Source organism: Andrena cerasifolii, chromosome 12 (assembly GCF_050908995.1).
Source record: "Andrena cerasifolii isolate SP2316 chromosome 12, iyAndCera1_principal, whole genome shotgun sequence".
Classification (NCBI taxonomy): domain Eukaryota; kingdom Metazoa; phylum Arthropoda; class Insecta; order Hymenoptera; family Andrenidae; genus Andrena; species Andrena cerasifolii.
This window is the reverse complement of record NC_135129.1, coordinates 3,195,521-3,223,381: the sequence shown is the minus strand read 5'-3', so window position 1 is coordinate 3,223,381 and position 27,861 is coordinate 3,195,521. Positions and strand designations below refer to the sequence as shown.

At 39.4% G+C, this 27,861-nt stretch overlaps 1 protein-coding gene across 1 annotated transcript; it reads left to right on the top strand.

Moving 5' to 3' along the window:
* The first annotated feature begins 158 nt into the window (after positions 1 to 158).
* On the top strand, positions 159 to 27,861 carry Cals (calsyntenin 1). Its single transcript, XM_076824561.1, has 4 exons — positions 159 to 687; positions 16,773 to 17,052; positions 19,881 to 20,692; positions 20,804 to 27,861. Exons 1-4 carry the CDS (start codon positions 582 to 584, stop codon positions 22,459 to 22,461), a joined length of 2,856 nt encoding a protein of 951 aa, XP_076680676.1. The 5' UTR covers positions 159 to 581; the 3' UTR covers positions 22,462 to 27,861.

Below are 27,861 nucleotides of genomic sequence, written 5' to 3'. Positions count from 1 at the left end.
ATATTATCTAAAACACAGTCGAATGTTTGTGTTTTCCGCTGTAATCATCTAAATTCATTGGAAAATGGTGGAGGCATAAGCGCCTCTTACGGGAAAAGCACTAAACATCCGGTATATCTGCATGGCGTTGGGTCGTTTGACTTAATTTGTCCGGTCCCTTCTATATTCCAACATTTACATTTTAAATTTCCCTTTTCCCCAACATTTTGCATTCACACCGAGAGGGATACTCGGCGTGTCACACAAGTGCAAGATCCATAATTGCGCCCGTGTTCCCGAGCCTTTGGCGTCCAACACTTTCTTCGTGCTTCGAATTCCGTGTCCGTGGCTCATCCATGTTTGTTCACAGTTTCCGAGCGTGGAGCTGGCGCGCCGACTAGCGACGAGAATCGGCACTACGTTTTCAGGCGAATCGATATTCTGCTCAAATATTGACTTCGCGATTGTGCGTGGTGTCGCAAGCGAGTCGTGCAGTAGACGGCGATGCTCTTTTAAAAAGCGAGTTCTTGCGAGTGATAAGTCAAGTGCTGTCGGGTGGAGAACTGATAATCGGAGTATCCTGGGGACAGGAGGCAAGGAAAATGGTATTGGCGGCTAGTGCTGTGCTTTTCGGGCTGACCCTCGGTCTCTCCCACGCGAGCATCCCAGCCCTCGAGTCGACACCGAGTTCCTTCAACAATCATGGAGGTGATTTCATTTCTCTTTTCTCATGCCCTACATTTACCTGAACCTCCTATGAACTCTTTCTTCCCTCGAACGAACATCTGCAACGATCTGTACTTCTATTCCGTTTTTCTCGTCAAGTCCCCATTCATTTTTTCGGTTTATCGCTGGTCGTATAGTAACTCGCAGGTGCAATTGTTCTGTCGGGAGCACCTGCAGTCACCCGAAACTGTTATGGCGAATTCATTGACTAGCCCCGATAGCTGCTGCGGTACGTGATTGCACTTGCCCACGAATCGGTCGATGTGCCATGAACAGGACAAACCAACTACATCCAGATATAAATACGAATTATATGTTACGATCCCGCTGGTAACAGCATAGTCACGTTTCGTTACTATAACAAAATAGATATGAATCAGATGTCGAGCCTGCTTGCATCGAAAGTGGACTCGATTGAAATTTGATAATTTAAGTGATCTTATCACGCGTAGCTGCTAAAAATATTCCACAATTAGCTCTTATAATTACGTGTATCAAGAATGTCAGTATTTCGGTGCGTCCAGATTAATTGTTAAATATTTTCGTACTAAACAAACACTGAAAATATACCCGTGTTATATTCATGGCAAGGCATAGGTGTTGACACACACAATTTTCATCGACATGCTCTTAAACATTACGAATTTTCATTGCATTTTGTAAAAATGCAGCTTCATCTCAGAGATGAACGCCACTTTTATGCCTTAACACTTTCTTCTCATTATCAGTTGGAATGAATTTAGAAATTCGACGGATATTTTGGTTTGTAGTTTCAGTTTCTTGTCGGCAAGAACCTCGTAAATATTTTTTACTTTCACTGTGTGTTGATAGTCGCGATAAAATCGGTCGTGAGTATTCTTGTGTTATTTATTTCATAATTAACACTTTTAAAAATGTACCAGGTATAAATATTAATAATTTTGGGTATCCCCCAAATTTTAATGTTTTGCATATGCGAATATAAGATACGGAAATGAGTGCTCGGAGTTAATATACATTTACGGTCCTTTTATTCAGTTTTCACACGTCATTTCATCTCAGGCTATAGTAATTAGGAAAACAGATATACCGAGTAGGTAACCTCGCAGTTATATTTTTTAGTATGTTACTTTTTGAATATGTTTAAAATGCAAAATCAGGCACTTCGAGATTTTTAATGAAGGACTATACCCTGGGGCCACCATTGGCACCAAGCAACCGTCCATCTGCACAATGAATTAGCGGATATACGACAAACAGCATGCATAAAATATGCTCTCAGTACCGAAAATACCAAATTGGGTCGTTTACTCACAAGTTACAAACGGCGAAAACTTCCTTACACAAAAGTAACAGTTTAATTAATCCTTATTTGTTTAATTTCAAAAAGTCGAGAACAGTTAAAGATTTTTATTTTCTTAATAATAATTAATTACTAATTATCTCAAAAATAGTCATTACAAAGAAAACACTGCCTTTAACCCACTGGTGCGTTAAGACTTCTGACATAAAATATTGCCACAAAAAATATTTATCTGCAACAAACAGTCATCTGAAAATCACAAAACTGAAACGATTTGCAAATATTATAGAAATCTAGTTACCTCCACCTCGGACGATTAAACGATACGAAATCTTATTAAAAATAAATTAAGAAAACTACTTTCCCCGGCTCGTGTTCATTCCGACTTTTGAACAGTCTATTCAAATAGTTTCCCTGCTTCTTTCCATTGAAGTTTGTTAACGAATAAACTCACTCTAGTGTTTGCTACCCATTGTAGCGTAAACACATTTATAACGAAGCTTAAACCAAGATGTTTTTGATCAAATTTACATTCCCGTGTCCTTTTGTAATTCGCGATACGAAAACATTTTCTTCATTCACTGTTCAATACCGATGTTAACGTCGCGCTTGCAAACAGCATTTCTTGCCCAAGCAATGCATAATTATTCTCTTGTTCTATCGGCAGCTATTATTTCCACACTAAAAGTGCAGGTTTAGTGTACACCGTGACAAATTCCCGTCGGAGAGTATACGTAGCTACTTCCCACCTTACATAATGCTCAGTATCATTATTTCTGCTTCTTCATTTTATCGCGAACACGACTACCACTTATTCCCGCGGCGGAATATGATCATTTTCCAGTTAATGTCAAACGATAACGGTTTTTGCGACGAACATACAGGTCTCCTGTGTGCGGTAGTAATATTTCGATGCCGCGAGTAGCTTCGTGATCCTGATATTTTGCGAAACGCGTTGCGTAATAACACGAAGCATTAACGAACTGTACATGACAATATTCAATAAAGCGACGCTCGATGCACAGGAGACAGCGTGGACCGGTCCCTTTCACCTCGCGCGCTCATCTTTATACTCGAATAAGAAGCTAAGGAAGCAAGTGTATAATTCGTTTCTTTTCGGCGTCCGTGTAATCGCGAAGTGCCGATACTAATTAACTAACTGGACACTGTCCCTTAGTATCTCGAACGACGCCAGGCGCCTGGTTATAAATCATACTTATCGCGCGACAATATTATCGGTTAATCATCGTCGACTGGGATAAAATCACGTTAAAATAAAATTAGGCTAAAACGTTCGCGCGGGGCACGCTCAATTGTAAATGCAATATCCGTATCGATTCGTCTCCTCTTCGCATTCCCGATATATAATCAGATGGGAATATTCGATGCGGGGGAGACATTTTTCAACGGAGCAAGGATTAACACGCGACGTAACGCTGCCGCGTATACCGGGTGACTCTTAATTGCAGGTCAATACTTTAAACAGCGTTGCCCGCGGGAGGGGCTCCATGCGAGATTTCATCCCTCGGCGCTATACAGGTTTTATATCAAGCACAATTTTATGCTGCAGTGGCGAATACGCTTTTAATTTCGTTTCACACCGTAGAATTTTATTTCTTCTTCGCCGCCCGTTTTTGCGTCTACGATTATGCAATTGAATGGAATTGAAAAATTCAGCGCGTCCACGACCGGTGCTTTCGAGGAGCTCACCGCTATTAAATTAATAACGTTCGTTTTATTCACAAGCGTGAAATTAAATGCATTCAGATTTTTGTTACGTGTTTATTAAAAAGCGGTTCGTTACTTTTACGTAGCATCCACTTTACGCGCAACTGTAATAACACTCTCGGAATAAATCTTTACTTGGAGATTTATGTTAATACAGAATTTTCACAATAACGGCCAACTCTAATTAGGGCTCATGTGTGCTAGAGACGAGGGTCTTTAAGCCCCGGAGCTTATGCCGGACAGCACTGTTTTAGGGCGTAAATCTGCACCGTATATCAAGCGAAAAAATGTTATCCCCCTGTAACCCAAATTTTTTCCTCAGACCCGTAAAAAAAATATCTGGATGGACAGTAACATTCTGCATAAATTAGCAGGTTAATTTCGTTTAATACACACTTCACTCTTCGAGATAGAAATGTACAGCTTCTGAATTACAGCAGCTGATAATGGAACGTTTGTACATTAGCGTGTGCAGCAATTAATTCCGTACGCAGACTGTGATAACTGATTTTTTAAACGCAAATATCTTGGAAACCAATGCCCAGTTCTGTCTAAAAAGCCTACCACACGACTCATTACAAAAGCTTTTCCAGTTCTGGTCCTCTCCTCGTTAGTGGGGAATTTCACTTCGCATTAGGATAATTGATGGATAACGATAATTTGATTCTGACCCCACGCTTGCACGCGGACATGTTCTCCTCGGGAACGCGCAATGCGATTATTTAACTTGCTGAGAGCGTGGAGGAGAAATTTTCTCCACCTGTGAGTTCCTAAAAATGTCGGGTTCGGTTCGTTTCTAAAGATCAGTCTTGTTAGTTTCGTAGGAACAGCGCGAACCGCGTGTACAGGGGCTAAACAGTTTAATCAAGTTTATCAGCGCTAGTAACTAAGAGTTAACAGCTAAACTTTGAAATGAAAACGGAAGATCGCTTGATTGGGGAGTTAGGATGAATAGTAATGGGCTCGTATAGTATAGTCAGTTTAAATGTATGCGCTTAATTACTTAGATTATCGAAGGCGATAAGAAAGTTGTTTCATTTAGAAGGGGAAATCTTTTATTGGAGTAGAATTTTCTTTTTAATATCGGTACACAGAGTTCAGTGTCTCTTTAATTTCGTAATTAAAATTACGCAGGATGTGAATAAGCAGTGGGTGCTAAAAAGGGGAGGACACCATGTGGTAGACACCGATTTTGATGAGCCTTGGCACGATGTATCTATGTCGAAAATAAGTAAATTAAAAAAAAGGTGTCCGAGCGTTTCTGCCAATGGAACTTAATAATACAGATATTACATGTAAATTATTAAAAATTTCATAGTGGCCGTGGGGTTTTAGTGGGTAAAAATCCCACACTACCCTGGCGCCCAAGGGAGATTCCCTTCTGGAGGCGTCGGGGTGCCTTTTGAAGATGTCTCCACGTTAAAATTTTTTTTTTTAAGTTTTATAACTTTATAAAAAAAAATTTATAATTTTTTTTAACTGGGGGAAATCTTGAAAAGGCACCCCGACTCCTTCAGAGGGGAATCCCCCGGGAGCGCCAGGGTTAATTTATCATTAATTAATTTTCTAAAGCTATTAATTTACGACAATGTTTTTAAATGGGATTCTTTTTGATGGGTTAATTAAATTGTCCGCGATATGAGTAATGGAATGAACACAATGTACGAACACAGCATTTTAGCTGTGGATATGTAGTTGTGTCATCTTAAGCACAGTTGGAAACCACCTTTACGTACTTGCAGCCCATTTTGATTTCACATCTTTCTTTTATTTTGTAATTATTATTATCTTCTATTTTTTGTGATTTATTTGATTTCGTGTACTTGGCGTAATTTCTTTACTTTTTTTAAGTTTTTTTATGAGGATACAATTTACTGACAATAAATGGTTACGCCTGTGGATCATCATTTTAGATTCACCAGAAATAGTTTGGTAAAAACCGATGACCCCATTAGCTTAACCTCATACGAATTTAAGTATTTTTACTTAAAATTTGAATGAATAATTTAAACCGGAGACAGTAAATATTTCATCAACTACTTGCTAGTGCATAGCGGTTTAAAAACGGGAAAATATTGGCAAAATTACTATAACGAATTTTATCCATGCATACCTTTATTTATTAATAAAGGCACATGTATGTATTTTTATTTTTTTTTCGTATACCTCGTAAAAACATTTTTCATAGCACATAGTTTTTCATATACGCCTCTCTGCATCTACCATACAAAAGATATACGAATAACGGTCGTATTATATTGTTTTCGTTAATACAAAGGAATCACAAATGCCTCTACCTTTGTAATGAGAGCACCAAAAAGGGTCCATAAAAAAATTCTTTATGTTGTAGGATTTCAATAAAATTCCTTTCATCTTCCTATCCGCACCCTACCAAAATAATTAGTTAGCCATTTTCTGCATACTTTCAACTACAGTGAGTGTCACTCGAAATCGTAACGCTTAGCAGATTATCCTTTTAAAAATATTGTTACCATGGATTTAAGGTGCAGGTTTTTTAGAAGAAGTCCACTAACATCGTGGAAACTTTATTCGTAATACGAAAATTAAACACATTTGGAAATAATGTACAAAAAATGGCAGTCACTGAAAATCGAACATATGCAAGAAAAAAACTGTTACTATTAATAAAAAAAAATATATAATGAATTTCAATATTTTGCGAGGTGTCCACGATTATTTTCGTTGCTTGTAATCGTTGTGGGACCAATTGAACCAATTTTCGCAAAATCGTATATTTTCTTTCAAAGGTATGAGCCTGTTAGGACATTGATTCTTTTTTATAATTACATGGTTTGGAATCATGTACATAAATTGTGGAGGATTTATTAAGTAACCGCCATCGTGTATCCCCACTTGTCGCATTTTATGGTTAAGCTTTTGTACGGTGACTATATGCGTTGCAGCTTGCAACCGGGGAAGGGGAACTACAGACTTCTGTCAAGTCTTTTCGGCTTGGCTTTATTGCCTTATCGCACGTCGAATGAGAAAAACAGACAATGAATGCTCCTCTCGGTCATACACAGTCTGTCTCATTCGCCGCGGCAAACAGAAGAAGTGGAGGGGATAAGGATCACCTTGTTTCGAGCCCCGAACCCCGCCCCCTTTTTGCGACACTACTGTAGTTAATACCTTATTATTTCACGCCTCGCTGCATCTTCACTCGAACGGCTCGACGAGGAGAGTGAATTAGCCGCACCGAGAGTGAGCGAAAGAGCAGCAGCTTGGACCTTCGATCGACGCGACATCTGGAAGCGATAGACCTTGCATACGGCATGAGTCATCGACTACTGAAAATTACAATTCTCGTAAATACGCGCGAGAGCATTAACAATAGACTGGCGAGTTCCTCTGGATGAAAATGAATCCAAACACGACGTAATTTACACACAGGGCCGGCGCTAGAGTGCTTGGCGCCCTTACGCAAGAATTTATATGGCGCTCTGGAATTATTATTATAATGTTTAGCATTAATATACGCCGTCAAAGAGTGACCACATAATGAGGCCTTTTTAGTCCCTTTTTGGTCCCACGATTTTGGAACTGAATTTTGTGCCAAATGATAGCTTATGAGACATCAATCACTCGAAATTTTCAAGTTGAGGTGACAATTAGTTTCTGAGATATGAGAGGTGAAAGAAGTGAAAATTCATTAGCGCGAAAATTAATAAGGATTTTGAACTTAGAGTTTCAAAATTCACGAAAAAAAATCAAACGGCCAATTCAACATTGTGGACGATATATTAAAAACGCACCTACTACACAGACATTTATATTTCTTGATTTTTTTTTCTCGTGAATTTGGAAAATCTAAGTTCAAATTCGTTATTAGCAGTCAGCAAAACCCCTGGAAATAATTGTTTAAATTATCGGAATGACATAAAAGTTTATACATCGAAGCGTATGGGCTGACGCGTTAATGAATTTTCACTTCTTTCACCTCTCATATCCCAGAAACTAATTGTCACTTCAACTTGAAAATTCCGAGTGATTGATGTCTCATCATAAGCTATCATTTGGCACAAAATTCGGTTCCAAAATCGTGGGACCCAAAAAGGGGCTATTTCTTGGGTCACTCTTTATCCTACGCAATATACCTCGGCTTCTCAAAAGACCTGTTTAATAAAATTTAAAAAAAATTCTCCTTTTGCGCTCGACAGGGATGGCTCACACAAAAAGCACAGAACACCGCTGGGTTCATAATGCCGATAAATAATATACCTCGGCTTCTCGAAAGAACCGCTCGGTGAAAATTAAAAATTCTCCTTTTGTGAACCGGGTGCCCCTGGTATTAGCGCCATTGGCACCAAGCGTCCTTGCATAGGCTGCTTATTATTAGTCTGTTCCCCGACCCTGTTCAGACTATTTTGTCCCATTTTCCAATATGGGAATTATACGTTAACTATAATTGGAAATAGACCGAATGGCGTCGTATTTGGAGGCATTTCCATCGAGAGGACCTCACCAATCCATCGGTGATATTCTCGTGGAGATCAGGGGCGGATTTGGGATTTTCGGGGGAGGGGGGAACGCAGGGGCGAATCCCGAATTTTCTTGAGGAGAGGGGGCGTAGGTCTGAGAAATAAACCAGGGACCTTTCCAGATAATAATTTCCTGCTAAATGAAAAAGTATTTTTTTTGGTATGAATTTATCACATTCTCTCATATTGCTAAGTTAAAATAAGTATTTTGCAAATTAAAATGAGTATTTTTTCCCTGAGGGAACCCCCCTCCCTCTGAATCGGTCACTGGAGGAGATATATGAAAAATATAAACAAATCAATTTCCTGTAACGGATGTGTCATCTGGTATGTATGCCAGATGTATTGGCACTCGCCTGTCGACGAGCCAATTGTCCCTGCCCCCTGGGCGAAGCGTCGCCAGCGCCTAGTAAAGGCGGATTCACACGTATCGGTCCCGTGACGGTTCAGTGCTGTCAGTGTCAGTGGTAAAAATACCGTTTCCCTGTTTTGGAAGGGTGCGGTTCGTCGCAGTCACTGACACTGCCGGCACTAATCCGTCGCGGAACCGATACTTGTGAATCCGCCTTAAGGGCTGGGCAACCGGATAATAGCCCGCAAAGGAAAGGTATCCTTGGGAATTTATTAAAAGCAAACTACTTAATGAATCTCTTTGAAACTTTCAGGACTTTTTCTTGGGTATTTCAGTTACATGAATATATTTTTTGAAATTTATTTTAAGCAGATTTATAAGCTGCACGGGACCAGTAACTTAGCGCTGCAAAAAAAATTTCGCTGACATGGTTGACAGCTTTCCGACGAAACGGTTCTTCTGAAATGAAGAAACCAACAAGTTTTAGAGACTATTTGCGAATGGCTACGGCACGGCGGGTTTGATCTGAAAAATTTCGAAAAATGATAAAATGGCGAACCAGGGAAAAAAATTTGTGAAATTTGCTTGTAGTGAATTAACTGGTTTTAAATTCATTAAGTAGTTTGCTTTTAATAAATTTCCAAAGATACCTTTAATTTTCGAGCAATTACAGCGTTGCCCCCCCCCCCCCTTAAGCAGCACAGTAATGAGGAGGGTCCGCACGCATAGAATACAGGAACCGCAGCAGGTATACCTGTGGGGACTATACACTGACGCATATTATACGTTCATATATATATATCAGGCCATTGTGCTTTATCAGTAGCTCTCGTTTTAATAGCGGATGACTCGACCATGTGTCACGTGCAGAATCAATTTTGCCCAGTACTTTCGAGCATGTAATCCTCGCAGGAAGCTTCCATATTAGAATCCAATCTCGTTATAATCTACGATAATTCTTACTTTCTCAAAGAAATAATGCTAATAGCAAGTAATACACGGAGGATTCAGAAGCCAATCAGTGTAAGTCAATTAGCATTAAAACCGAGATTTACACGGTTCGGCTTCTGAATAATAATTTTGCCCAGCAATTCCGTGGTCAATGTAAGTGCCGCCATTTATTGCTTACGTAAGAAAGGAGTGATTTAATCAACTAGAAATTTTAACAATAAAGAGGTTATTGAACTGCTATGTAAATAGTTCGGATGGGTCAAAATGGACCCTGCATACGCCAGGCGAGGGTTAAATGACGATTGCGGTATTTACAAGGGGAGTGTACGATATTCGGGTCATCGATTTGGTGTAAATTTTACATATAGTTAGTGCGTAACATGTATAGTAATCTGTGAAACGTGTATGGCGCACTGCTCGATGCTTTTCGAGAAAATTGAGATCAAAATTTTACCTTTTGCAGAACCTCGATCTGTATGCACCCATGTGTATAGACGAGATCATACTTAGGATCCAGTTGTAATTTAATTACAATTCATAGAGTAGTTACAGACGTATACACTCTACGTATATACATTTTTAATAATTTTTATTTTTCGTACAAGTAGTCATTTAAAATTTAAACCAACGTCAATCTTATATGTAGATTCACATACAAGATTTGAAAAAGACATAGCTGGGAACTTTCCTTAAATAACTTCGAGAGGTATGCACTTAATGCATTATTATAAATTGCACGGACTATTTGCAAAATTTTAGAAAAATCGGGCCACGAAACACGCAGTCCCTTTATTTCAGCTTCCTCAAACTGTTTTGGACCACATATCAATAATTAGGTACATCAGACAAAATGGTAAATTTATTTCCAGTTCGGTTAATCAATAGCTTTCGCCCAATTAATCAACAGAGATTGCTATTCAGTTGCGAGACAATACCCTGAACCTCGACGTTTCATTAAGTTAATTTAAAAAATTTAATTCTAGTTGGAAATTGATGGTCACTTCGAAATCCCTTTAACCAATGATTACAAAACAATATTCCATTATAGATTTTCCTTTCCAAACTAAATATTAGGTCAGTGTAAAAATTCATTTGCTCACTTCCAGGTGACGTTAGGTGTACAGAAATATCTTTTTTCACTACACCCACGTGTGCTTTTACCAGAGAAGTGTAAAAAGGGCATAGATAGCCAAGGAAAGCCTACTTTCACTTTTAATAAAGTAAAGTTTGGTTCAATGAAGCGAACGAACTTTTGCATCGACCTAATATACTCTCTTTGTTCGATAGTAACGCCTCGAATGGTTTAAGTCATAACTGAATTCGCACTGTTAAACGAGATGCACCAAATAAATAAATGATTGTACCACTTCTAACGAACTACATTTCTATACCTATATCGTTTCGTTGAAATTGCCAACGCGATTTGGGGAATCGAATTATTTTACGCCTGCTCAGAAAAGGCTAATGAGCATTAATGAGGAACGTAATTTTGTACCATCAGCAGTATCATTCGTATGTAATTTCGAAGTGTACGACATCGTATAATTCGTGAGCCCATTTTTTTCCTCGCAAACCACCTTTTTCCTCTATAACTAACAGTCGGAGTAAATTGCCATGCTAGTCACTAATAATACTTGGCCTGATTATATGCACCAACTCGAATAAATTCGAGTATGATTTATGGGATTTAAAATTTTCTGATTACAGAACCGAATTTCTCTCGCCTCGAGTTTATTCATTTTACTTATTGTATATCAATACATAACTCACTCATTTCTTTATTTATGGACAGGTTTTCATTATTATCAGAAGAAACATTACAGAAATACGATAGCTGTACGAACAGGAAAAAGAAAGAAAGACAAGAGAGATAATGTAAAAGTAAGACAGTAGATAATGCAGATTGGAAATTAGAGTTAAAAAATCAGTCGGTTTGAAGTTAATTTATCAGTAAGCAAATAACCACGTGACTATCTCAGATCTATCGACTAATAATTTATCAGCTTGTTTTTAAATAAGCACAGTAATAGACACGTAGGTGATTCCTACATGTACATAACCCAGGCTACTATCAGTGATTTTCAAAGGCTCGCAGTTAAATAGAGTCTCGAGTGATTTCAATATTGCAAAGAGGTCTAAAAAACTTAAATGAACGAACGATTTTTTAATATGCACACCAGTTTTTGAGGATCTCAGAGAATTAAACAGCAAATATATTATTAACTAGCCTAAAAATACCGGCGTTGCTCGGGTAAAACGTCGATTGTCACGGAATGTCGGTTAAAAAAATCGGGATAAAAAATATCCCATATGATATTCTTGATTCTAGACTACGTACATACAAAATTTTAGAAAAATCCGTTGCGTAGTTGCGACGTGATTAATTAACCAAACATCCAAACACACGCATTTATTATATTAGTAGGATTAGTAGGATACTGTGTAGTGTAAAAAAAAATATAGAAATATATAAAACATTTGTTACAAGCGCAAATAACATTTTTATACAAAAATAAGTGACGTTTGGCCTATAAAAACTACACGAGGAATGATAAAATTGTTTTCCTGCACTGTAAGTATTTTGCCAGCATTATTTAGTCTATAATGAAATAAAGTTATTACTGTCGTGTTAATTCGAAAGGGCATATCTGCAACGTTTGCTTAAATCGAGTTATCGCTGGCAGGTAGCACAAAAATAGTTCATCTTCATGTACCTATTATTAAATAAGAAACCCATATCTGCGTTAAAATTGAAGATATAGCAGTTTATATTTCGGACGTATGTGAAATCGATGCCTTGTTTCGGGCGCGTTTACCAAATTTTACGGGTTCGTCACGAATATTTAATTATTTACACACCCTTTTATCCAGATTTAATATTTAACTTAAAAACTGAAATAACTTAATCCGATTTATATGAAATACCGATGGCGTAACACAAAATACTAAAAAGTCATTTATTTCAGGACCACCTTTTGACCAGATATTATTAATCAACTGATACGACACTTCCACGAAACTCCCCAATTGAATCGAAACCGACTTCGCTCAGCTTTCGAGCTTTTACGATTACCGACTTCTAAAAATAAACAGTTTAAGTTACGCGTAATTGAACTTTCCAGTGCGACAACATTTACCGTGGAAGTTCCGTGGAAAAGGGTTAACCAATAAATACTTGGAACACATTCAGCCGAGGAACTTCCTCGCGAACATTATTACGTTCATCAAAATACCACACCCTTTGCTTAAATAATATAAAAGGGAACGCACTGAAAGATAAATACTAATTACCACTAATCACCTCTCAAGGAATAACGACCTACTTAGAGCAAGCTCGGTGAATTATTAATCTTATCTAAGGGTCTGATAACATAGTAATAATAAACATTCGCAGTTTTCGTTAGCGCCCGCGCGGTGATTAAAACAGTCGTTGAAGTTTTGTCCGGGGCATCTTGAAAGTTTAATCATTGCGTCTCAGCATCTAACACGAGCCTCGAGATCCTGCAGTTTCCACCAAAGTTTCCCGCTCTATTTTCGTAGACCCTTGTTTCTCTTTGCGACCAAGTTCACCGAAAAGAAAATTCCGTGAGATTACGTTGTGAAATTGTGTCACACACCGTGGGATATTTCTGCCTCGACTATTAGGTCTCTGCTTAAACGATTTAACGAGTCGCTTCGGCGGTGCAGCGGCCACTCCGAGACGATAGTGTGAATAGAAAATTTTTTCAGAAATTCGTTAAGGCCGTGGATTGTATCTTCGGCAACGATGATATCACATTGCCCGGGAACAAAAATAATGTTATGATTCAGAAACGAAATTCTGTAATGCTACGAGCTTATCGCGAATCATATTGTGCCTGTTGCCAAAATATACAGTTTCAGTGAAAATTTAAATTGAATAATTTCTTCGTTTTGAAATATTCGTCTTATAAGATTTTGTTTAGAGAAAAGAACAATTAGGGAATTTTTAGAAATATGGTTTTATGTTATATTACAACATAATATATTCTAATACGTTATAGATATACATATAATATATCTACTATATATATATATATATATATATATATATATATATATATATATATATATATATATATATATATATATATATAGATATAATATATTATGTTGTAATATAACATAAAACCATATTTCTAAAAATTCCTTAATTATTATTTTCTCTAAACAAAATCTTATAAGACAAATATTTATATATATATATATATATATGGGAATTTTATGATTTTATAAGATTTCTCTTTATTAAGATTTAAATGGAAATTTGATGATTTTATAAGATTTCTTTTGTTAAAGCACTCGATGTTTCTAAGTCACGGGGTTTCAAGGATATATGTGTATACAAAATAATGCATAGGTACTATACACAGAGTTAGTCACAAACTCATACGTACACCCCTAAATTTGAAATATCAAAAATGATGTATTTTCGCCAATTGTGATAGGTGTATTCAGGCTTTTATAACTGATTGTAGAATTTCCCAGGGGAATTGGAAAATTAAAGTGTTAGGCGAAAGAAATTATCCAATGCTAATGTAACTCGTTAGTTAGAAATGTAATATTATATAATAAATTATCCTTTATTACGTTAAAACGTAATTGTTCCATTAGTCCGACGATTCTCATCCTGTGGGTCGCAAAGTGTTTTTTGGGGGGTCGCCACGGATACTTTTAGTCGACGATTTTTAGCACTTATTTATTTTAATTACATTCACATATTCTATTAATGATGTAACACTAATCTTAATATATAAAGCAGAAAGTGTTTGTGTTTGACATGGCAAATATTAACCATCGCTCCTCTTTTCACTTCTCCTAAGTTAACATACCTAGTTAATTCCTGGATTATAATTCAATGCAAACCTTCCGGTAACATTCATTCTTATTAGTCCAGGGATTTACCAGTGTATCTAAAGCAAAAAGTGTACATGTGTTTGTGGCCTAAAAATTTTCGAACGGTAAGCTCTGGGGTCACAAAATGTGCCCCAGCTGATTATGCCTAGCTAATCCAGATGAATGGAACTATTTTCACAAAAAATAAATAAATCAATTTTTTTTATAAAATCAGATTCTAAATTTTGGGCGATGCCGAGTAGTAAAGCTAGTATTTCATAAATGAAAGGAAGGAAATATTTGCCTTACCTTATACGGGAGGGATTATTTGAACATTATAAAAGGTGATCGAGACTCAAAAAAGATTGGAAAACACTGCATTAGTCGAACATCATAGTGTTTATCGATTGATTCGAATAATCGGGGTTCTAATGTACCATACCATTGATTCCATTCACCAAACTCCATTAAGGGGACCTTCCGATCTAGAGCCCAAAAAAATAGGTGATTTTTAGAATTAATTAAAGGAAAACTACTGTATAAAATTTAATGGGATTTTTTGCATTGTATTAAGGATGTCTTAAATTATAGAAATATATTTTTTGTTTTATAATTAATCATTGCAGACGGCACTGGGGAGTCGTTAAAGTCAAGGCGTCAAAAAATTGATCCAAATCGGTGGGACCTGTATCTCCAAAAATTACTATCCAATTCGACTGAAACTTTTCTTATTTTGAAGAATATACTTCTGGCTAAGGGGGAAACCAGAAAAAAATACAAAACTGACATTCTTTTATAAAATAACGACACTTGAAGTTTGAAGTCACTTTTTCCCTATACTTTTCACCCTTTCAACGCCTTTGAAAAATATAAATTTTTAATTTTTTGTATTTGTTCTGGTATCCCCCCTAGCCAGAAGTATATTCTTCAAAATAAAAAAGTTTCAGTCGAATCGGATGATAACTTTTGGAAATACAGGTCCCACCGTTTTGAGAACACTGTTTCGAGGAAAACGCGTTTAAAGTTTTACGTGGGCGCCGAGTGGCCGGGTATTACTCAAATGCCTATAACTTCGGGGATTTTACGAATTTCAACAAATCCTTTTAAACACGTATTCCTAAAATGTTGAACATTCGAAAAATGAAATAAAAAAAATCGACTTTTAGACCGGAACCTCCCCTTAAGGTTGTACAGGACTATTGGACACGTAAAATCGATGGTTTCGTTTGTGTCGGATTGCTTAGATACCAAGTAATCATTACACCCGTAATTTTCATAGTTTATTGTGGACGCGTTTCCGAGTAATTACCAAAAAAAAATTGTCGGAATGTTCAAATTTCTTGACATTATTAAGCGCTGAAGATGGTCCTGCGTGGTGCGCAGCTGTAGTCTGTGTACGTAATATCAGGTGAACCAATCATCTGAAAGCAAAACGCTTTGCGGTGAGTAATTTCTGCACCAAAATCTAAAACATGGAATTTGACTGGCGAATTTAAACAAAAATTGTGAAACTTACACACGAATCAGTGTTTTCCCCACATTTTTACGGAAGAAAATCGCCTTTAAACGTTTATAAAATTTTTTATAAACATCCAATGTTGATGCGGAAATTCCATGTTTTGGAGAAAGGAATTCTACACCTCCAGTTAAAATTTCTAGTGAAAATATTCATTCGTTCAAAAGTTATGATGTACACCGTAATGTACGGTGTTTTAAAAATGTAGTTTCGAGATAAACCGCTTCAAAGTTAAGTCCCCTACGCCAATACCGCACTGCGAGGCCGTTACTCGGCGTTACTCAATTACATTCAGCGCTATTATTTCCGTAATTGTTCGAATTTCGTCATGAAACTTTGTTGTAAATGTTCACAAAGGATGACACTTTCAGAATTAACAATAAACAAGAAAAATTAAAAGAATTAAAAAACCCGACTGCTTAAAAAAACATTAAAAAAATTAATTTTTAATTTAATTTATTTAATGTTTTTTTATTAATTTAATTTTTTTAATGTTTTTTAAGCAGTCGGGTTTTTTAATTCTTTTAATTTTTATTTATTTTTTTTTTTAATGTTTTTTTATTTTTTTTATATCCTATAACATTCGGCACGTCAAGACAATTCTAAAGACACCTCATTTGTCCAAATCGGTGTATCCGTACAGACTCTAGAGCGTAACATGGGCATACATACATAGCCTGATAAACACAATACCCTCCTTCGCGTGCCGCAGTCGGGTAAAAAAATCGATTTTTCGAGATTTCAATAGTCCTGCACCCCCTTAACTGGTCTTCTCACGAATCTTGCGAAAGTACCTGTAACAAGTAATATCACTTTCACGTATTAGAACGATGGTTGGTTGCCTTTGATCATTGTCATGCTAAATACCACCGCGTGTGTTCCTAGTTCCACGGCTGGATTTGGATAGTCTTGAAAGCGGATACCACGGCCTGGTGAAGGAAAACGAAACTCTGGTCGAGGTCACGCCACAAATAAGAGCTTTGGGTGCCAAAGTCTGCTCCTTCCGTATAGCGAACAAACATCATGGCGAAGCACCCTTCGAGATCGTTTTGAAAGAGAAAGGAATGGCGGAGCTGAGAGCACTGCGGGCTCTGAACTGCGAGAAACGGCGCAACTACAAGTTTGACATCGAAGCTGTCGGCTGCAATAGAGCACTATCGGAAAAGTATGAATTATGCGATATACGCTCACTCTTTTCGTGAATTTAATGTACAGTGACTCGCATTAATATTCCGACACTTTTTAAAATCGCATAACTTTCTTAGAATTGGTCCAAACGACTTCAGTTTTTTTTGAGAAGCTAGAAGGATTAGTTTGCTAACTGACGCCTTTCGTCGTTTTGAAGAAAAATGGTTTTGGTTGGAATAGCGAAAAGATTAGTAAAGATCGATTTTTAAACTTTTTTTGTGAGCTTGTAATGGAAATTAAAAAAAAAAACGTTTGTAGATTGCAGTAAGTTGCCAAGCTCACAAAAAAAAGTTTAAAAATCGACCTTTACTATTTTTTTCGCTATTCCGACCAAATACATCTTTTTTCAAAACGATGAAATACGTCATTTAGCAAACTAATCCTTCTAGCTTCTCAAAAAAACTCAAGTCGTTTGGACCAATTCTAAAAAAGTTATGCGATTTTAAAAGGTGTCCGAATATTAATGCGAGTCACTGTAATTCTAGTTGTTGAATTTTTGGTGACGGTACTTCACGGATGCATGATCGAATTGCCTCACTTTTGATTAGATTGCTTGCATTGATTATTTACAAAATGATTGCCAACGTTCATATGTAATTAACGAACTATTTTACAACACCTTTAGGCTGTTGCACTTGATTTTGCAAGAAAGTGCGTTTTGTTGAAGCGGTGCTTTCCAGAAGTACGATTCTATGATAGGGTGGATGTACCAGTAAATGAACACGTACCAGTGAATGGACATTTTTTATTAAAATGAGTAAAATAAGTTATTAAAAGAAGCAACTAATTAATTAGAGACTTCTTGTAATTTCTTGCTTCAGATCCAAACAATTTTTCCAGCACGTGGAGTCAATCGCGCTGCAAACATAATTTTATAATAGTGTTCATTCATTAGCCTTAAGTGTTCATTTATTGGTACGTTTACCCTATGCCATAGTTTTTTTGTTTGCCTTTATTTGGAATGTATTATAAGCTTATGACCATAACTTCGTAGGTGGTTTAGCAGGTAAACTTACTAGACTTTTCAGCAAGTCCTTATCAATGGCTCTCTTTGTACGTAGATAATAGCCTTAGAAGTCGTTCCGAAAGATAATTGCTTCAAAAGTGTTCATTGTGTGCCATGATTGCACGAAACATTATCAGGATATCTGAGAATACCTGCTTAGAGAATACTAGAAAGATTACGCGAAGCTTTTATTGTTTGTAAATAAAGATGACATCAGGCAGTTACTTGTACTTGCAAGTAGAAATTGTAATCAGTTAGAAGTAGATAAGAATAGAAAATGTATAATAACTTATGCTAAGTAGTTTCATTTCTAACAAGAGAATACTGAAATACAATTATTTTTAAAATATAATTATATTTGAAGTAATGTTCACACATTATAATGCGATTACATTATATCAGTTTGGTGCGTATGAAATATTGTGTTCCGAGGGAAATGCCAAGGGCATAAAATAATCGAAATATTTTTCAGTCCTTTCTTACAGCTTTTCCAACAGCTCGGGAATTTTGATCCTGGAGGCAAGTCAACAAATCTTGGCGTATCATGGTTAATGATTTCCTTCGACTTTGGTTTTCAATGCTTGCCGTGCTAACACAACTTTGTTCAGATACTCAATGTATTCTCTCTATCGCGTTTGAACGTTGTCGATTATGTACATAAGTGTTAAGGTGCAAGTCCAAGATGAGACAAAAATATGTATCGTGTCTCACATGCGACTATAATCTCACGAGACAATTATTTTCATGATATATTTTCAAAAATCTCATCTCTCGCGACTATTTCTATTATTTACACTTAGTTGTCGCTGAGATTTTTACCTCGCGATAAAAAAGTCTTACAGTTTTGTATCAGACTTTCATTTTGCTGTGACTTAAGGGGGTATACCCGTTTGAACCCTCGGAAAATGTATACATTTTGTGGATTTTTTTACAAGTCAACGGTTTGATGCAGATTTCCCGTTTTTTAACTATGTTTACATAGTATTATGAACTACTTATAAAAAAAGTTTCAGTTAAAAAACTATTGTTTTTCGGAAGTTACGGATACATGTCCGAAAGTCTCTCGATTTTAGACGGCTAAACGGTGGCCCTAAAAACTCGCGCTACGTTCAACCCATTTACTTCAAATTTTGCATGCAGAATCATAATAAGATTCCGCATTGTCCAACGAAGGCGATTTTGAAAATTTTGAAAAATAAAGAAATGGTGAGAGATCAAAGGTAAAGTTAAATTTTTCTAAGAGAAAAATCCACCTTTTTCCTTTATAAATAATAAACGGGGAATCGAAATAAAAAAAGCCTTCGTTGGACGATGCGGAATCTTATTATGATTCTGCATGCAAAATTTGAAGTAAATTGGTTGAACGTAGCGCGAGTTTTTAGGGCCACCGTTTAGCCGTCTAAAATCGAGAGACTTTCGGACATGTATCCGTAACTTCCGAAAAACAATAGTTTTTTAACTGAAACTTTTTTTATAAGTAGTTCATAATACTATGTAAACATAGTTAAAAAACGGGAAATCTGCATCAAACCGTTGACTTGTAAAAAAATCCACAAAATGTATACATTTTCCGAGGGTTCAAACGGGTATACCCCCTTAACCCTTTTATTTCCTTAAAGCAATGGTATACATAAGTAACGAGTAAGATAATATCGTCAGCGTGGATCCAAGTAGATCCTGCATCCGTCATGCCAGAGTGAATAAATTAACTAGGAGCGCTCCCCTTCTTTTCTCAGCTTTAGAATTCCTCGAATCCATCTTGGACCGTCTATTAAAGAAAGATTTTAATTTCATTTTAGTGCCACGGTGCATATTACCGTGGTGGACGTGAATGAGTACGCACCACAGTTTCTACAACCGGCCTACGTCAGCACGGTAGACGAGGGACGTCTGTACGAGGAAGTAGTGCGCGTAGAGGCGTCCGACCGAGATTGCACGCCGAAATTCGGCGATGTATGCAAGTACGAGATCTTGACAGCGGATCAGCCATTTATTATCGACAATGAGGGAGCCATACGCAACACCGAGCCATTGGATTACGAACGTTCTCACAACTACATCCTGAGCGTGGTGGCGTACGACTGCGGCATGAAACAGTCCGCGCCAGCCATGGTGACCGTTAAGGTGAACCGTGTCTGTGCACCTGGTTGGAGAGGAATCCCAGAAAGGGTCGATTACGCCGCCGGCGTGGGCTCCCAGCCATTGCTTCCTTCCGCCAGGCTGGACCTTTGCGACGCCCCATGCATATTGCGTAACGTCAGAGCCACCTTAACCCTTGCCACCGACCATATAGGGAAAGGTTGCGACCGTGACACATATGGCGTGCGTAGCCAGCGCAAATTATGCGGCGCATCTCGCGACAGCGTGGATTTATTACCAACACCTGGGCCTACGACTTCCTGGACGGCGTCTTTGTCCCGGGATGAGGGCAGAGAAGCGGACGAGATCTTCGAGTTCGACGGCGTTGATTCCGCTGCCATTGTACCGAACGACGTCCTGGAGCATTCCTTGGCACAGAAATTCACTATCGGCGTTTGGGTGAAGCACCGTCCTCACCCCAGGCAAGATCCTCACGTTAAGGAGCACATATTGTGCGCTGCTGACGATCACAGTAAGTCTCCTTCGTTGCTCGTCGATTTTCTATTCGTTAAAAGCGAAGCGATACCTTATAAGACACAATTTTGATCCGTCGATTAAACAACTGACCGTGTTCGAATTCCAGAAATGAATAGACACCACTACGCCCTGTTCATCAGGAACTGCAGACTGATTTTGCTACTCAGACGCGACTTCTCCGAAGGCGATCCTAATATCTTCCGGCCTGCCGAGTGGCGCTGGAAGCTTAGCCAAGTGTGCGACGACAAGTGGCATCATTACGCTGTCCAGGTCGACTTCCCGCACGTGAGCTTGTACGTCGACGGAGAGGAATGGCGCACGGACGAGAAGAATCCCGAAGTGATCGACGATTGGCCGCTGCACCCTGCGAAAGACGTGAACACCACCCTGATCGTTGGCGCGTGCTGGCAGGGCTCTGACAATAAAACGAAACATCATTTCCGCGGTTACCTAGCCGGGCTCTCTGTTCTGGTTGGGAGGAACGAGAAGCCGGACGTTCTGTCTTGCCTGCGCCGCTGCCAGGAAGGGATTCGCATGCCATCCATGGATATGCTCCAACCGGGGACCCAGCTGCTCACCAATTCCGACCTGACAGAGGTACGAATCGATGGAGACAATCGCACCAACGTCGAAACGATTCTGCGTCGCATCGGTTACTCCAACTCCAGACGTTTCCCTACCCCGGGCCGACGTAATTTCCGTTTAGAAACGACAATCGTATGCGAAGGCAGCGAGAACAATCCACTGCCGGTACCAACCGTGCAATCGTACGTCACTGTGCTGCCACCGCCGCGTCCAGGCATAACCGTGAACGGCACCGGCTATGTGGCCAGGGAGTACGCGGATTTCCGTTTGGGCGTGCGAGTATTTCCGGACGCTCGCGTCACTGCTGGCTCCGCGGCCAGATTGGACGCGTGCGCGGTCAGCGTTTACCCGAGCCTCAACCCGGACCACGAGAGCTTAGGCTTGCCTGGCGATGCTCTGCGTAGATACCATTCTATCACCGCGCGCGTAGATCGGGATGGTGTTGTTCTCTCGGGAGCCGATACCCCTTACAACTACCAGCAGCTGATCCGTCTTATCATGTACACGAATCGCAAGCCAGCCTATTACCTCGATCGTGTCTTCAAATTGACCTGCTCCGAGCTGAGCGGTCGGTTCGCTAGTAACGAGTACGTGCAGACGCTCGCTGTTATTCACCCGAAAGAGAAAACAACCGCTGTCCCTCACTCCACTCCGGGCGAGCCGCCGATAGCTAGAATTCTCGAGCCAGTGCCTGGTCACGCGCAGCTGTCCCCCCATCACGCCGATCTGCCAGAGGAATACGCGACAACTATGCTTCGCGAAGGTAACAGAGGGATCGGCGGTGCGAGCGGCAGCCATGCGGTTACGATCGTTGCAGCCGCTTGCATTTGCTTCTTGCTCTTAATGGCGGTGGTTGGGGCGGCGAGAGTGAGGGGCGCTGCCAAACGACGACGATCCGCCGGCGACGAATTGGCGGCCGAGACTGAGATGGCTTGGGACGATTCCGCGCTAGCTATTACCGTGAACCCAATGGAGAGGCTCACGGAACACGATCCTCACCATCAGAGCCAGAGAGACGAGGATGTCGATGATTCCGGAAGCTCAGACTCGGAGGATGGCTCGTACAGAGATGACGACGTAGATAGTTCCGATTGCGACAACGATTGCGAGCTAAGCAACGCCCGACATCGCCGTCACAATTCGCCTCATGACTTGGAGTGGGATCATCGTGATGTTTAAATTACTATTCCTCTGCATTCACCCATCCCCCTTTTCTTCGTGTGGTAATTAAGCGGAGTACTAACTCGTATTGCTTTCCATCGTCCCCTTCCGAAATGATCATTATTTTTTCGTTTCTTATCGTGCTTCGCGAAGCATATAGGATTCCGCGCTATTCTACTGGGAGCTGCTAATAATTCGCTCCGACTATATCGATACTCGCTCGTGACATTCATATTTTGACGTAAGCCGTCAAAGATATCTGCAACTTTCCGTGATATTCACAATGTTAACCCAATTACTCCGAGATTCCTGTTGTAAATGCGAAAACATCGTATTATATCCGTCCCCATAGATGACATTGGTATCGTGAAAATGTTAATGCACCAATTAGTTAGTACTCTCCTTAAAAGCCAGCAAAGTAAGAGTGCGGGACGCTTTATCGAATAGTTAAAACACTTTCTATCTACAACGTGTCACTGACAGTTCGATAGGTAAAAGATACTTAAGTTTACTGGGAAGTTCTCGGTAAGCATTGGAAACAATTAATTTATATTTCTCATTCATTACTGCTAATTATTATTATTAATAATTATTATTACCGCTACTATTATTATTACTATTATTAATTTTTATTATCAAATAGTAGTAGGACAAGGGAACCTTTTTTATACTCTCAATTATCTTCTCCTCCTTTTGTTCTATCTTGTTTTATTCCGCGATTACTATCATAAATTTTTACTAACGCTGGCTATATTCGCTCTACTGATTATAATTTGCTTTTCTGTACGCAGGACGGCCCGATAACGTGATCTGAATCGATTATATCGTTCCTTACTTTTAACTAAATTTTTAAGTCGACATTTGATCTCAAGGAAATATATTTTTCGTAACAATCGTGTCTTTCGTATGATTCGAAGAGAATGTTTTTGTAGAACGTATTCCCGCGACGTGGATCCTCGTATTAGCACGCTATCTATGAAAACGGAAAGACGAAAAAACATACAATTGATCACGGTTAAGCTGATAATCGCAGGGTTTGGAGAGTATCTCTCCTTCGGGGTGGTAGGCGAATTTTACTCCTCCGATTTTACGCTTCGCTGAGTTGCATGGCTTTCGGCGCTCGAGAACAGGGGACCGGGAAGACGAGGATAGCACTAGCCATTGAGAAGGGCAGAGTGTCAAGTTTCGCATTTCTGGTCGGATCTTCCCGAAAATTGCACCAATCGATTCCTGGCGTTTTCCCAATTAAAAGACACCGAAAGATCATGTAAATCGGACTGTAATTAACAAAATTACATGAAAAGTGATTTTGCAAAATTTAAAATCAACGTCGTTCAAAATAGTCCGATTTACATGGGATTCGGTGCGTTCTAATCGAGACAGTGCCAGGAATCCATTGGCGTCACTTTCATATCGATATGACGAAAAATAAAGAATTTGATCGTGTAAATTAAATGCCCTAGCGATCGACGTGCGACTCGACGTCGCGTCGGTGAAGACCAAAAGACGCCGCGTCGCACCTAGGGTCGCTCTAACATTTAATTCACAAAATCAAATTCGTTATTTCTCAACGCATCGCTACGAAAGTGACACCAATGGATTCCTGGCATTGTCCCGATTAAAACGCACCAAATTCCATGTAAATCGGACTGTTTTCAGCAAAGTTGACATTAAACACTGCCAATTAACATTTCATGTAATTTCGTTAATTATAGTCCGATTTACATGATCTTTTGGTGGTTTTTAATCGGGAACAAACCGAGAATCGAATGGTGCCATTTTCGTGAAGATCCGACGCGACATGCGGAACTTGACATTCATCCCTTCTTAACGCCTACTGCCATCTCTGTCATTTATGGTCCCATTGTTCTCAGATGTCGAACGCTCGGTTGTGAGGGTCCCCACGTCCCAAGTAGATAAGAAATGGTAGTGGGGATGATTTTTTATCAGCCTAACCGAGGAAGAATTATTAGCTCAACCGAGATACACTGTATTCCTTATTGCCAGCGCGTGAGTCGGGCTGGGCCTGGGCCATGGTATGATACTTGCCCGATTTTCCACTGTATTTCTTAAGTAAAACCTGTAATAATTTGCACAATGTTCCTTCCTAATCAATCTATAAACTCTTAGCTCTTAGTAAGGACATTGCCGCGCATCTTATGATAGTGCTTCACCATTAAGTACGGTATAATATCATATCTGTATACATGTGTGCGCATGCATATAGATTTGTATGCGAATTCATTGCGTATACAGACTGTATGAAGTACATGTGTATGTGCATGAGACACGTGTACTTACATATACATACAGCGTCCGATCATTATTCTGTGGTGAGCAGCCATCCGCGCCAAGGAGGACAGAGAGAATGAAAGAACCGATTATTCTAAATAATGCGCAGCGATTAACCACGGTGGAGGTGTATCGTTTGTTATTTTTTTAAAAGGAATTATTGTGCAATCACTCTTTTCATAGAGAAACTGATTTTTACGTGCCTTTATGCAACTAGTATGTTGAATTCTACTCTATATTTTAATAGCGAAACTTGAACTGATTTGCCGTCAGTATCTCGCATGTTAGGCGTACCGCACGAGAGTCTCTCGGAAGCCAACCGCTCTACTGTTGTTGTATTTTAAACATTACTGTTAGAATGGCATAGGTGTTAAGGAGCAGACGCATAGAGATGCCGCGGCCATTCGTTGACAACGATCCCGCACGTTCGCCGGAACGGGACGCGCCATGATATTATGCCGCGATGCGTGCGTGCGATCCTAATGCTCGAGCCGCGCCGCTCGGCGGGCAGGAGGGTCGCTTGTCAAACGATGCCTCGTACGTGCAATGATCCGCAGGGTATTAATTGTCGATAAATGATCTCGTAACGACTGCGCATTTCATACTCGCTACGAAGTAATGAAAGGATCTTATGTATGTATTCATGTATTTAGAGTTATACCGACCGATTGAATATTTAGTACTGAAAGTTTGTGTACGGATATCTATATTCATAGAAACTATATGAACAATTTATTTTTCCAACGAGCATATCATATCATTTTTATAAGAGATTCGTCGGAAGTTTTGAAAACTTTTCGTAAGAGCTCCTACATAGTGACTCGCTATCGTGATGATGTTACTTGCCATAATTGCGACTTCTGTTTCTTGTCGTCCCGCTTTCGGGGAGATACTTTCATTCTCTTATCGCGTTCACGTAAAGATAGACGCGTTATACTTGTCCGCTTTACTTTAGATCAGATAAAAGACGAGCAAACGGCACCTCGATCGACAGGCTCGCAATGTCGCGAAAGGAATGAAGATCGAGAGGAAAGTGAACCGGGGGCGAAAAGCGAATATACGTTGCCATTTATTATTATTAGTCCTCTCCGTTTAATTTCGCGAGTTCGTAGGTGAACTGCAAAATGTGACTCTTAAATCTTCAGCTTGATTTGCTTTCTCGGTTCGTAGTTCTTGCAAACGTGAAATCAAGTTACTCCCCCCCCCCCCCCGCCCCGGAAAAGAGAAGACACGATATCGATCTAACGTTGAATACATTTTACTTACGTACGATGGAACGCTCGAGGGAACGATCCCTGCTCGAACGAGGATTAATTGCAATCTTTTCACGGGAATTAACACCGCAACGTATCAGAGACGATCACGGATTTATAAGTGGGTTGTAAAAGATTCACCGAATCGTAAAATTTAAATGATACATTCCTTTTTGATCGCACAACATCGCCAGATCCTTTCTGCGGTCTTTTAAGCTGGCGTTAAATGCGAAACGAAACAATTGCACAAAAGGAAGACGCTGGCTTTTGGAGTACGCATCGAGTAGCGGCCACGCGCGCGCGCGCGGATGCGAGTTGCCGCATTTCGTGTGCCGGGAGTAGGCTTGGACGGGAGGATAGCTTTGAGCGAGCGCGACGACTACTCTAACGTAGGATACAGGAAGGGAGCGTTTGTTTTTCTTTTTGTTACGCCGCCCAATGAACCATTGCGACACGATATCAGAGAAGATTCCTTTCCCGGCTGGTAGCGAAACGGATCCACGAGAGATAACGACACCACCTGCAACCTAACTAGGTGTACACACATTTGCTCTAAAGATGTACTTAATTAATGATTGTGAGAAAGAGAGGAACTACGCAGAACAAAACCAACTAGATGATACTATTATATAATATATATATTATACATAAAAATATATCTAAGCTGTTTGCAAATGATGATATAAAAGGGAGAAGGCGAGAAAGCGCGCGCGAGAGAGAGAGAGAGAGAGAGAGAGAGAGAGAGAGAGAGAGAGACAGAGATGGAAAAGAGAGAGGAAGGTACGAATTTGTAATGTACTATTGTATTTTGTAGGCAGCTAGTGTACGTATACATATGCACATGTATCCGTGTATGTATGTTTACGTATATAAATATACATACTCTTCGACATTTACACGTACCGTTCGCCTAAATAGTCAGCGAAATATTTTCAATTCCACGGCGGATCAAGCTGCACCGATCGAGGGACGTTATTCGTGATCGTAAAAGGGTCCACGGTGGCGCTCCGCAACCGCGAATTCTCGTTCCTGGAGAGTGTCGCTTGGCCTGGATCCGTTAGAGCACTTGGACGCATGGCGAAATCACACGGAACACGCTCGCCTCTGATTCGTATAAAAAGAAAAAAAAATATATATATATATATACACGTGCGTATATTCCGATAAAAGAGAAAGGTCGCAGAAATTACGTGCAGTAGGTACGTGTCTATCACGTAACTGAGATAATTCAGCGTTTAGAGAGAGAGAGAAGAGCGAGTAAGAGAGAAAGAGGAAGAAGCAAAAATAAACCAATCCTACGGTGATGTTGTAATGAATGAAATAATCAACTACCGACTAGCTAGGCCCACGGACGAAGCGTTGACAGGCCGACTAAATTCCCTCCCATCGCAGATTGATTGTGTGTTAACTAATAAGATTAAGTAATGATTATAGTACAGTTAAGGGATTTAATTATTACGGATAAATGATACTATCTGTACGCTAAGCACGTTTCAAGTCGTACCGCGACTCGTACGGCCAAGGCAAAAGTTTACGACATGAGTCTTTAATTTAAACGTGACACACTGAGTTGCTCGGCGCGTCTGCACGCGACGCACAGAAACGTCAAATTAACATTGTTATTCTGCAACTGAGAATCGTTCGACAAGAGGAATATTAGCAATAGCATTGTACACGTGGAGAGGATAAAAAAAGATAAACATACGTTCACACGTACACACCGACACACACCGACAGACACACACGCGCGGCCGCATATACACGCTGCACAGGCTAGGAAAGTGAAATACTATCTATGACGACATATTATAAAAATTATCTTTAAGGCGTCAACTGTATTTGTTTAATAAAGATGTACATTCGAAAAAAAAAA